At 40.3% G+C, this 12,319-nt stretch overlaps 1 protein-coding gene across 5 annotated transcripts in view; it reads left to right on the top strand.

The window, feature by feature from the left end:
- LOC110984014 (uncharacterized) overlaps positions 1-12,319 on the top strand; it is a 90,926-nt gene that overhangs the window by 72,963 nt on the left and 5,644 nt on the right. For 4 of the 5 annotated variants that reach the window (XM_022243795.2, XM_087131266.1, XM_087131267.1 and 1 more), the window contains 12 exons: positions 4,463-4,846; positions 5,290-5,424; positions 6,124-6,240; positions 7,075-7,204; positions 8,166-8,237; positions 8,536-8,607; positions 8,966-9,037; positions 9,275-9,346; positions 9,833-9,904; positions 10,193-10,264; positions 10,833-10,904; positions 12,054-12,125. In XM_022243795.2, coding sequence (XP_022099487.2) covers positions 4,463-4,846; positions 5,290-5,424; positions 6,124-6,240; positions 7,075-7,204; positions 8,166-8,237; positions 8,536-8,607; positions 8,966-9,037; positions 9,275-9,346; positions 9,833-9,904; positions 10,193-10,264; positions 10,833-10,904; positions 12,054-12,125 — 1,342 coding nt within the window. The remainder of the gene's footprint in view (positions 1-4,462; positions 4,847-5,289; positions 5,425-6,123; positions 6,241-7,074; positions 7,205-8,165; positions 8,238-8,535; positions 8,608-8,965; positions 9,038-9,274; positions 9,347-9,832; positions 9,905-10,192; positions 10,265-10,832; positions 10,905-12,053; positions 12,126-12,319) is intronic. The other variant, XM_022243796.2, reaches the window with a different exon arrangement.

The raw sequence follows: 12,319 nt of genomic DNA, 5'->3' as shown, positions 1-12,319 counted from the left end.
GTTGCATTGCAGATGCATTCCCATGTACCGGCCTTGACTCATATGAATTTTCTCAAGTTATCAACGATGTCGCTATCCACCCCGAGAGGCACAAAAGAGGGCGTGTTTTGGGGGATGCTCACCGCATGGGCGCGCCGTGAGGCACGCAAGTAATAATGCGCGTTTGACGCGGAACACGCTGAGTACGCGTAACTAATTTATTCCGCCATGTAAGGTCTTTGCGTACACGCAAACGCGTGCAAGAACCCGCTTGTGGCCACCTGTCTTTCTTTTGCCGATTGGGGGTGCACTTCAGCTCGGGATGGATAAATACCTGCCGGTTACTAACCAACCCAGATACTCGCCAAAGTCTAACCCACAAGAATCAACTACTCATGTGCAGATCGATGACTCGGAAAACACTTTTCGACTTATTTCTACAGAAAATTACTCCCACGAAAAATTTGTTGATCTTTTTAAGTATGATGCCGTCGACAAAGTTTCCTTTTTACATGTTAATGATAGAAGTTTGAATAAAAATATTGCTAACTTGAAAGTTTGTTTGTACCCACTAAATCACAACTCAACTAATCGGTATGAGTGAAACTTGGCTAAATGTCAACCATAACCCAAATCTCGGGATTTCCGGTTATAACTTGGAGACTAAAAACACAGAAGGAAAGGAGGAAGTGTAGCATTGTATCTGTTGTCAAGTCTCCACTTTGATGATCTTGATAAGGAAAAGGAGTGATGATTTTTTTGCTGAAATCATCACTCCTTGTCAGTGCAAAAATCTGTTGGTTGGTGTGATGGTCTATAAACCACCGAGTTTAACCAACTTTAACCAATTCATAACAAGCCACCGGGCAATACTGGAAGATGTCACAAAAGAAAGTAAATTCTCATTGATATATGGTGATTTCAACGTGAACTTTATGAATATTGATAGCAACCAGTCCCACGAATTTCTTGATACAATTCACTCATTTTAGTTTGCGCTACTTATTTACAAACCTACAAGACTCACTTGATACATCAGCTACACTTATTGACAATCTCCAGATGCCCGTGTTCCAATCGCTGATATTTCTGACCATTTTCCAATATTTACATTATTCCCTTTAATTGTGGCTCGTTCCAATGCAGGTCTATGTATACACGTAAATATACGAAAGAAAACAGGAATAATTTAAATAATGATCTGACTTCTTGTGACTGGTTAACTCTCACTTGCTTTCAATAACTCTACGGATGTCTGAGATTCACTTATCAACAAGTATACGTGTGATTCACAAGAGACATCCTTGTCAAGAGAGGTAACACCCAAATTTCCTTCGGTTACTGTAAGCTCATGTAAATCCGTTATCATAAGCTTTACCGTCGATATATGTCACGTCGTACTGATTCCAATCGAGCAAAATATGTTCGTTATGAAAACGTCTTAACTAATGCTCTTCGTACCATTAAACGCACATAGTAATTTGACCGGCTTCAACAAGTGAAAACCAGTATTCGAAACTTACTGAAAGTAATTAATAACGCAATTATCCTGAAATCCACAGTACTGATATTGACGGTGAAAATATTGATGATCCATACAACTGAGCCAATCGTTTCAATAATTATCTTACTACAATAGGCAAAATATTGAGTGATAAAATTCCCTCAATACCCTCTCCCTAATATCCCCTTTTCATACCCTAGTGACCCCCATTCGTCCTTAAAACACATGCATCCCAGTTATTTGTTTGATATTTTGTTGCGGTCTTGGTCTGTCTCCTTTAGTTTTCCCCTTTTGCAAAATGCGTCCTTTAATTCGAATTCCCATAGGATATGCCTTTGTTTGAAAATGGAAATGGCTATACAAACAGCGTTTACACGATGGGTGGGTTTTTACTTTAGTATGAGTTGCAAATGTTAATGTTCACGGGCAGTTCCCTACAGCTGGTTATGCGCAGAGGGTTCTAATCACTGACGGGACGTACAGTCAGTACACATTTTTCTTTAGGACTGAAATCAGAACTGCATGTGTCGCTTTAAGACAAAAATGCACTTAAAACTCCTCTCCGGTGTCAGTGAAAATAAGAAAACTAAGCTTTCCTCAAAGCACTGCTATCTGCAAAGCTATGTTTATTTATAGAAAAATGGAAAAAGATCGAGAAAAGGTGCATTTCGACTGGAAGGAATAGCAAGCCTCCGGGCCGTTTTCCTATTCGTTTTTCAGTAGCTGTCCACTTAATCTAATTTGATCATACCATTTACATATTATGTTTACTTGTTGTACATGTTCTGCGATTGGTTAGAGAAATCCCAGTATATGATTTGATTTCCAGCTTCTGAGAAGCCTTGCATATTTTATGCTCAATGTATTATTTACTCATATACTAAACCAAACCAAACGTAATCGCACATGTTGAGCAGTACCCACCCGTTTTTACTTTCCAGTGAACACAGTAACTCAAGGCTTTGATTTTTTTTCTTGTGAGTCAGTTCCATCTTAAGGGCAGGCATTTGCACTGCAACTGTGAGCCACATTTGGGTTTACAAGATCCTCAGAACGTTCTCAAGATCCTCAGAACGTTCCCTTTAGGGTAAAATGAGTGCCTGAAGTAACATCACAGTCCTAGTCAGGGCATTACGAGCACCAGGAAAAGAGCCAGTGTTTAAAAATTGTGGGGGAAAAAAACTAAAATTCTTTTCAAAAAATGTATTTGCAGCGAACGATACTGAGTGAAATTCATGTTACATTCTCCGTATTTAGGCTTCATTTCACGTCAGTTTTCAAAATTCTGTGACTTTCAATATCGCAAATAGCGCCACGGAGATTCACAAAAAAGGTTATTCGGTTTCAATTGAACTTTTGTGGCCAATTGATAAACAAGTGGGGTGACCAGGTCGTCAGATATTATTTCAGACGGCTTGAAGTGCACAAGAGATTCCGCCCAGGGCAATTGGCACTTCTTGGGTTGCTCATGGAATTGTCGATTTCATATTGTTTGAAATGCATTTAGCACGAGTTGAAGTTGTACCTAAACAAGGCTGAAACTGCACTTTGTACAAGGCTAGGATATGAAACCCGAGAAGACAAGATTTGCAGTTGGGAGACAATGTTTGCCCGTTATCGCTTTGGCAGCCGCAATATTCTTGCTCAGAACTGGAGTTCTTTAGGTATTGTCTGGCCTCACTAATATTGAACTATTTCAGCTGGTAGACGGTTCACCTTTCAAGGAAGCAGGGTGGAATCAACACATCTCGAATGTTCTTTGATACAGTCGCCACACATTTATCTGTTAGGCACACCAATCGTAAATTGTTTGTACAGACAGAAACTGGCAGCATTGGCTATGTGCTGCAACAGCTTAATTGCCTTATTGTTAATTATTAATGTCTCAAGCTAAAATAACTTAATCGGATGATGGAGTTGTATTGCGCAGACCAATGTTACTGGTGTAGGCTTATTGTGTAGATTTTTGAAGAATAAATTCTACCACTCGCGTACGCAGGCGAAATTGATCATTTGTTTTCCCTGCAGCAACAATATCTTTTAAGTATATGAAAATAAAATTACCCGATTATTTTCCTCAGTAAGTAAAGTGATTTCCGGACCAAAATTTTTCAAGATCGTTAGTTAACGTTCTTCAACGTCATGTACACAATTTTGCTATTAGCTCTGCATGAGCTTCATAATGGAGGTGTTGGGGACTGACAAAGAGATCATCGTGTCCTCGTTTTTCGAAACGGGCCTACAGCAAAAAGCCACAAGTAGAGTCTTTCTTGTTTCTTGGGGTTTATGATGTCAGTGCTGACGTCTTCAATGGTCAATGTGAATGGAAAATTTCTTCTGTTTTTCCGTCTCCCCTATTTTTATTTCAAAATTGTCGAAGTGAAAGTTGTACTCAATTGAGTTCAAGTACACCTAAATGACAGTAGTAAACTGTAAACAGTACCAGTTGATGCGACTATTAAAATACGATATCCACCTCCCAGCTGTTCCATGAATACGATATCCACCTCCCAGCTGTTTCATAAACACGATATCCACCTTCCAGCTGTTCCATAAACACGATATCCACCTCCCAGCTATTCCATAAACACGATATCCACCTCCCAGCTGTTCCATATATACGATATCCACCTCCCAGCTGTTTCATAACCTGTATCATCTTTTTCTCGAGGTATGTTTGTCAGTAGACCACTGGATAGAATCATATCCGCTACTGTTGTTACTGCTAAGGGACGCTCCTGTTCTCAGCTATCCGTAGCAATACCAAATGACCCCCTCACATTTATTCCATTGGAGTTCCCTTTCGCATTGACTTGCACTGGAAAACGACAGGTTTACTCGAAGTATTCATGACTTGGACAAATTGTTTATATTTGCCTATCAGCTAAAATCAAAAGTGACAACCATGTACGTCAATTTTCATTTTTTCCATGAAAGATTTGTTTTGAATATTTGTCGACCATTGTTCTATTTCAACAGACGTATGCGGGACGGAGTCAATATTTCTTGGACCAACGGGATCCTACCACCTGAAATCACCACATTATCCCAGTGACGTCAACACAACCATACACTGTAATTGGACAGTAACAGCCACTCCAGGATCAAAGATCAAGCTCATCATTCACGATCTACACATCAGTCACTACCGAGATAGTTTCACAGTTGCTAACCTCCACACCTTGGCCAACACGAGCGCCGATTACGTCCTGAAGCATTTTCGGGAGGTCAAAGTTCAGATGGTCATGTCAACTGGTCACGTGGTGGGCGTTAAGCTGTTGGCGGGTTCGGATGGCTGGGCAGACTACGATTCTGCACCTTCCGGCCGACGCTTTTGGCTGGAACTCGAGCAAGTCCTTAGCAGTAAGTTCGATTTTGAAATGACAAGGGCTTGGGTCATTCCGTTCGGCGGTAATGCATTCAACTTGTATGCGAACTCCGAAAAACCAACCGAGGTTTTTCAAGTGGTTAGGTTGAACTGGGTACGTTCGCTCAGTGGCACCTATTTCAAGTCAAAATACACACCCGTTAACCACGTTAATGAACTCAATGGGAACATGTTACAGACGCATGTTTAAATGAAGATTTTCTCGACATTCATTGCAGCACACGTGTTCTTGTGTTCTTGCAGCCACTCTCTCATTTTCTAATGAGCAAATATACATATGACTAATATATAAATATAATCAGTTTTAGAAATAACGCTGGGAAAATCCGTAATAATTGGTAACTCCTTGTGTAGGCACTGCTCTTCCCAGTCTGCCAAATCAACATTGCTTCATGATTTCAATGCTCTAATATTGCAGATGCATCCCTCATCAGTGAGTGCAGCAACGCGACAAGACGGTTCCTGTGCGAAAACCGAAACATTTGTGTGGATCACAGCGGACGATGCGACGCCTTGATCGATTGTCCTGACCAATCAGACGAACGCAACTGTCGTAAGTGCGGCTGCGTCCGAATTAATTGGCTGCGGCTAGCAGTAACGCATATTTCAGTGGTAAATGGTAGCAGCCACTAGCCAGCGACTTCCACTAGAGGTCTGCTTTTTTATCGAGAAGTACCAAACCTCAGGCACAAGCAGTTTCTTACGAGGCTCTGACCATGTAATATCATGTACCAATGCCCATTCCGTACCGTCTAACATGGCATCTACTCAAGATAAGAGTTTAAAACTCTAAAGGGTTACCTCTGGTATAAGTGTTTTAAACCCAAAATAGTTTTCAATCAAGTGGCTAGGTTTCTGTTCACTCAAAACATCTGCTGAGTATGATGCTGTACAGTATGCAGTACGAGGTATGGCAAACCTTCGTTCCAGTTGGTTCATACTTCAGGTGAATGCGAGAACATAAAGAATTTGGACGTCCATGAAAATTTGCAGCGAAATATTCGTCAGAGTTGAAATGTGTCCAACATTTCCGAATTCGCTGCGCCAATTTGATCTGACGTCACAATCTTTGCGTTCGTGTTCGCTTTAGCGCCAAGTATGAACCGGCCTCTACGCTTTAACGACGACTTTCTCGTCATTTTCCTGCGATCAAGTTTTATTCACATTCAGATGACTGCAATGTTTGTCTTTAGAAATTATCCATGACGCACCGGTGATACTAATTGGTATAATCTTTTCCATCTTTTCGGAGAAGCGTACTCCTGCCCACCCAACGAATACTGTGCAAACAGCAATGCGTGTCTGACGCGGAGGTTTCATTGTGATGGCATTGACGATTGCTCCCGAGCGGAGGACGAGCAATCCTGTGGTATGTTCTGTTGCTCTGTCGTAGATGCCTATCGGGTTCGTAAGTGTGACGTCACTTCAGTTTAAACCACGCACACTGCACATAGTGTTATATGCATTGATCGCCGTTTACATGGAACCGGAGGTTAACGCTCAACTTCAGCGATCATCCAGTAGGAGCCTGCAAATCGTGATGCGTCTGCGTTTGTGACGAAATCACTTACGAACCGGATACCAAAAATAAACGCTTACCTAAGAAGCTAAAGGCACTACTCAGTTTCTGTGGTGCTCTTCGGTTGCATGGAGATGTGTCAATACCCATGCTACGCCAGGAATTGTTCACCGCTAATGTTACATAAAATAACACGGAGGTATAAAATACAGTACACAGTCTGGCTACAGCTGTGTCGTATGCATTTTGGAGAAAAGGAGCATGACGGGACCAAGGATGGTATTTCTCCCGTGTTATTTCCTCAATATTGATTGATTCTGGACTGTCTCTCCTCTAGTCTTTTAATCAATATGTACGAAATACCATCTGGTGGGCGTTGTTTCCCGCAGTATTCAACTCAACATTCATTGAGCAAAAACACAATAAGCTCCAAAAATTTCACTTACTTCTGGCACTTCAAACGTGAAATTTAGCATTGTTTTCAGGGAAATCTGTCTGATACCATGTTGGTCTCAGAAACACTGGAATACAGCGAATGCCTATGAGTATGTGAAGACAGTGGTTTAAACCACCGGCTCCTATTTAAAAAAGCCTCCTCGGAAAGCTCTAAAAAGATGTCGGTTCAGTTCTGTATTACAAAATTTCGAGATCTGAATTTACCGCTTATCGTTTTCTTTAATGCAGATGTGCGACTGTGTCCTAAGGACTGCTCTTGTCAGGTTACGCCCGTGAACACCCTCCTAATTGTCAATTGCAGCAACCATCCAAATCTAACCAACGTCTGGGATGAACTTCCGCGGATAATGAAGAAACTGTGAGTTTTAGAGATTTGTTAACTCCGTTGCTATGAAAGCAGCCGGTGTTAATATGGATGTCCCTAAACGTTCCGCTTGTACGTCTCTCTGTCGTTTTATGACCACGTTGTGGTGGCCGAATGGCCTGCTAGTTGGCCCGTCCGTTAGACGGCCAGCTGACTGGATGGCCGGATGCAAGATGGCTGGCTGGCATGTTGGCGAACTGGCGTTCAGACAACCCGGCTTAGAGTAACTATAAAAAGTCAGTTTGAACTAGCTGCTCTTATTGAAATAATTGCAAAAGAAATTATACTGTGCGTCCCCCATGATGGTAGAAGAAAATACTGGCCATTTTAATTTTGAGGCACCGGTATTAATGAACATCCATAGTTTTCAGAGAACACTGTTGGCTTGAGAATTTTTCGATTTTTTTTGCTACCCACACTGCCTATAGATAAACACTGAAACATTCTACCGAGTAATTATTTCTTTAAAGAAACAGGCGTACTCAATTTGAAATGCTTCTGTTCTCAGGGGAACATCTCTGGACCCCCCAAAGCTGAATACACTGTAATATCAAATAAAAGAGGGTCACGTTGTTTTCTTTAGCCATAATCCTAAAGGGTGTATGTTACATCGTATTGAAATTGGAGGATTCAGGACTGTAATGGTTAATAATGCGTTACTTTTAAACACCTCAAGTAGATATTTGAGGCTTAAAAATGACCGGCATTTTCTTTCATCGACACACTCTGTATCTTGCACACCAGCAGTCAGCTCTAACTATTGTCGTCAAGAGAGTAATAAGATGTATCAATTATGTTAGATATCAGTTTAAAACCATTTATTCTACTTGAAGTGAGGAACTTTCAAGTCTTATGAGGATCGAATTTTGCCTCGTCTTAATCTTTCCATAACACCTGTTTAAATAACCCTCTTAAGGTGTCTTTTTGTTTTTACTCTCTTTCCAAATCGACGCAGTATACTGAGGAAAAACAACATCACGGATCTGGAGCCGGGAAGATTTCAAAAATTCTCACATCTCGCGACTTTGTAAGTGGATTGTGAGTTTAATACACTTTTTAGGCCTGTCAAAAAGGTCTTTCTGCAGGGCATCTTCATAGTAAAGTGCCCTGAGATTCACTCTCCTCCCCAAACAGCTCAAATTCCACACATTCATGAATCGTTTATTACGCTGCCCGTCATTTTCACCGGTTTCATGTTAGTTGGGTTTCTTTTATTCCAATACAGAGGTGGAACTTTACTTCCTGCATAACTAAACGAAGCCACAGTAATCAAACATCAATAGTCTTTTTTAAAGCGTGTTTCCATTATATGCTGTTTTATGTAGAGATCTGGAAGACAACCAGCTGACAAGACTAAAACGTGGATATTTCAGCGGACTGAGTAAATTGATTCTTCTGTAAGTAGGCCTATATAAGCCCATTCAGCATTTTCACTTGTTACACCGGCCCTCGGTAATAGCGATTTTCATCAGTCCAGAATCGAACATGTGATTAGCCACAAACATGCATGTACCGGAATACAAGAACATGGGCGATGTTTTTCATCAGTAGCGGAAAATCTTTTAAAGCCTGTGAACCACAAACCCCTTGCAAAAGTATAACTGGATTCCACGCGTTTACAAAAAGATGTTTTAAGTACTGTTCTTTAGCAGGAGTGAAATCGTAACTGAAACGCGGTCCTGCCACGCTGACAATTTAATAACGATTAATAAAATTAATGTGAACTTTTTCTGGATTAATCTTGTTTTATTGCAGGAAGACCAACAAGAATCATTTAAACACGATAGATTCCGGGGTATTCCAAGCGCTGGAGTCACTGACGTTTCTGTAAGCCAGCATTAATTTATCTTTTGTAAACAGCTTCAAATAATTCAGGATTTTTCTGAGAGACAGGATTTACAAGTTTTTCTACAAGAAGTTCAGTCTCTAAGCAACACAAATTCGAAAGAAAATTAGTGTTGGTCTATAATTAAGATTTTTTACAGTCAATTGGTGGAAATCAGTGTGTTTCAAAGGAAAAATTATGATGTAATTCATTTTTATCACAATCGTTATATATTTTAGGCGTCTTGATGAAAATAACATCACATCGGTGAGAGAGGAAATGTTTAAGGGACTCAACGGTTTGCAGACGTTGTAAGTTTAGTATCAATTCTACTGTGGTTCCTTTGTTTTCGATAACGCACCGAGAGGTGAGGTCGTTGTTTTTTTCGCAGTGTGTGCCTCATGAACACGAACCAAATTAATTGTTAGTACCAAAATCAGAAATAATACTTAAGCTGGAGATAAATAAATTTTCACGAGAGACAAGTAAATAAAAATAAAAATAAAAAGTTGAATAGAGGTTATGCTTTGCTGGTGTTCCAGAGGCTGTTCTTTGTTACTTTGATATCGTCCCAATGAATCCACAAAATGTTTACTCCAGTGTATCCCGAAGGAAGAAAGGAATGCCCTCTAAGGTCTATTTTCTCTATCCGAGTAAGTCAGTGGTCTCCAGTTTCGCAGAATACATGCGAAGTGAACTTAAAAACTACGTAGTATATCTCTCCCGGCGCAGTTTGTCGCATGATAAAACAGAAACGCATGAAGCTGAAATGAACCTGGAATCTTCATTTTTCCTAGGCGTCTTGGAACAAATCGCATAAGGGAGCTCAAAGCAAATACGTTTCGGCACCTGAACAACCTCCTCAGTCTGTAAGTTTGCTCTTAATTCTCCTGGAGGAAACATTACTGAAACGCACTTTTATTACAGTAACATATAAACACATTTCAATGGCGACAAAACACACGTCAGCAGCTAGAGAATGAAACTAGCAAATCAGAATAATGCTCAGATGTGTTCATGGTCGGTGTGGTCCTGGTCATTTAGAGAAAGAGGCCTCGGACCAAATAAATGTCCTGATAAAATTATGAATCTATTCATGTCGGAAGCTGCCTAGATTATACGATGATATTTTACAGAGCTTTTGTTTTTTGTTTCAGAGACCTCGTTGAAAACCAAATTTCTTCGATTGAGCCGCATGCATTCAGAGGTCTTGGGAAACTGAGAAATTTGTAAGTGAAGGTTCCGGCATTGACAAATTAAATGTGTAAGGGTATATCTCAGTTTCCTGTCATCTTTTAATTGAACCGTACGTACAAATATTATAGGCCCTACTTATTTAACATTAAAAGTAACATGACACAAATCACCACCAACTGTACCCTTAGCCCCTTTCATACACTTAATTCCTTCCACTAGCCTCAATCTATGGATCATTTTATCTTCCAATATCTCTTACTTTTTCTTTGGTACCATTGATTACCCTGACTTATACTCTGTTATCATGAAACCCCTTCTATTGAAATCCCATCCTCTTCATGCAATTGACAGTATTTCTTAGAGGGCGTGTTGTATGCCAGTTGAATTTTGTCACATTCTCCGCAGAGTTTCGGAAAGAATCGAGGCAAACAACTGTTGTTGCATTTCCCCAAACAGGCTTAAATTATTGTGTGAAATTGACAGGCCTTTTAACTTTAACTAGACAAACCATTGGAGGAAAAAATGAATTACATCTGACAGTAAAATGGTAATTAATGTCATAACTGCAAGAATTTGTATTACTTTCTTTTCTTCTTCTAGACAACTACGGGAAAACTTACTGACGGTTTTGCAAACTGACATGTTTTCACACTTGAAGTCACTAGAAATATTGTGAGTAGACAATTTCTCCCTCCCACTCTCACCTGGACCCTTTTCGCGGTAGCATAGATTTGTGCCAGATATTGGGGGAGGGGTGGAGGATGGAGAAAGGTGGGGATGATGACTTGCAAGGGCGCTTCCCCCGTTTTTCGCTAAGTAAATAAATAAAAAATACATAAATTAATTTTTAAAAAGTGGGAGGGAGAAGAAAAACAGGGATGTCTGTCCTGACCCTGCCCTGAAAAAAAAACTGCCTGAAATTGCACCACAGAGCGCCTACAATCCGAAAATGTCCTGAACCCCACGCCTTAAAGGGGCTTTGCGTTACCATTGCTGTTTTCGTTCACGCCCCCTTCTGGAAAATCCTGGATCCGCCCGACTTGCCTGGACATGAAAATTTAAAGGGGGGTGTGTGATTACACCATATGACTATATATGTAGGTTATTATGTTAATCAGGCATTTCCGAAGGCTTTGGAAAAGCTTACTTACCAAGTCTGCAGACGCAGTTTGGAAATGAACCCTCTAAACTAAACCTAAAGCTTCATGGTGTTCCCTCCGTTTTCGAAACAGTCTCAACAGATAAGTAGTGATTGGGATCATTTTTACCATTGAGACAAACTAATTCTGAATTAATCTGAAAGACAAATGAATCAACGCGGTTTCCTTACTCTGCCAAAGAAGGAAAAAATGTTTTATATGGGGAAGAAAACATCAACGATGCACGTTTTTGAATTTCTGTGCGAAAAAAGCCCTACCTCTTTGAAATAAACACTCTTTTCACAGTTCTTATTCATTACACAAAAATGTAAGAAAAACAACAGAAAAACGTGCAGCTGGCATATGGCTGTCAAAAAAACCCCTTTTTGGCAGAGCCTATTTACAAAACGGGCGATTCACAATATTGCACCTCCAAGAGTTTGCAACGTGTTGGCCAATCACAACGCGCAAAATCTGTCGACCCTTTCCAAACGCGTATTGGGTCGACAGATTTCGCGCATTGTGATTGGCCAACGCGTTGCAAACGCTTGGAGGCGCACTACTGTGAAACGCTGCGTATTAAACACAAACGAAAAGCACGAAGCAATCATCTTTTGTAACCAGTAGTTTAGTTAATGTGAGTGACTGTGTACGTATTTTCTGATTTTGACACACTTTTCAGGACTTTCGAGAACAACCCTTGGACAGTCATTGAACCAGGTGCATTAAATGGTCTTGACAGTCTTCAAATATTGTAAGTGAATACGTTATTTACAAATCTCCTTCTATACATTATTTCAACTTTAATTTATTATATCGTGCATTTTTGATGGAAAGTTTGTAACAAGTTCAGGTCATATTGTGATAAGTTGCATCATAATAGCTTGCATAAATTGGGTTCCAAAAGTTCTAGGACAGTAAGGCGGGAAGGATACCAACTGGCAATGT

Source organism: Acanthaster planci, linkage group LG21 (assembly GCF_054643075.1).
Source record: "Acanthaster planci isolate LZ-2023a linkage group LG21, COTS_SCS, whole genome shotgun sequence".
In the NCBI taxonomy this organism is placed as follows: domain Eukaryota; kingdom Metazoa; phylum Echinodermata; class Asteroidea; order Valvatida; family Acanthasteridae; genus Acanthaster; species Acanthaster planci.
The sequence above is the reverse complement of the archived record's forward strand: the minus strand, read 5'-3'. Positions and strand labels throughout refer to the sequence as shown.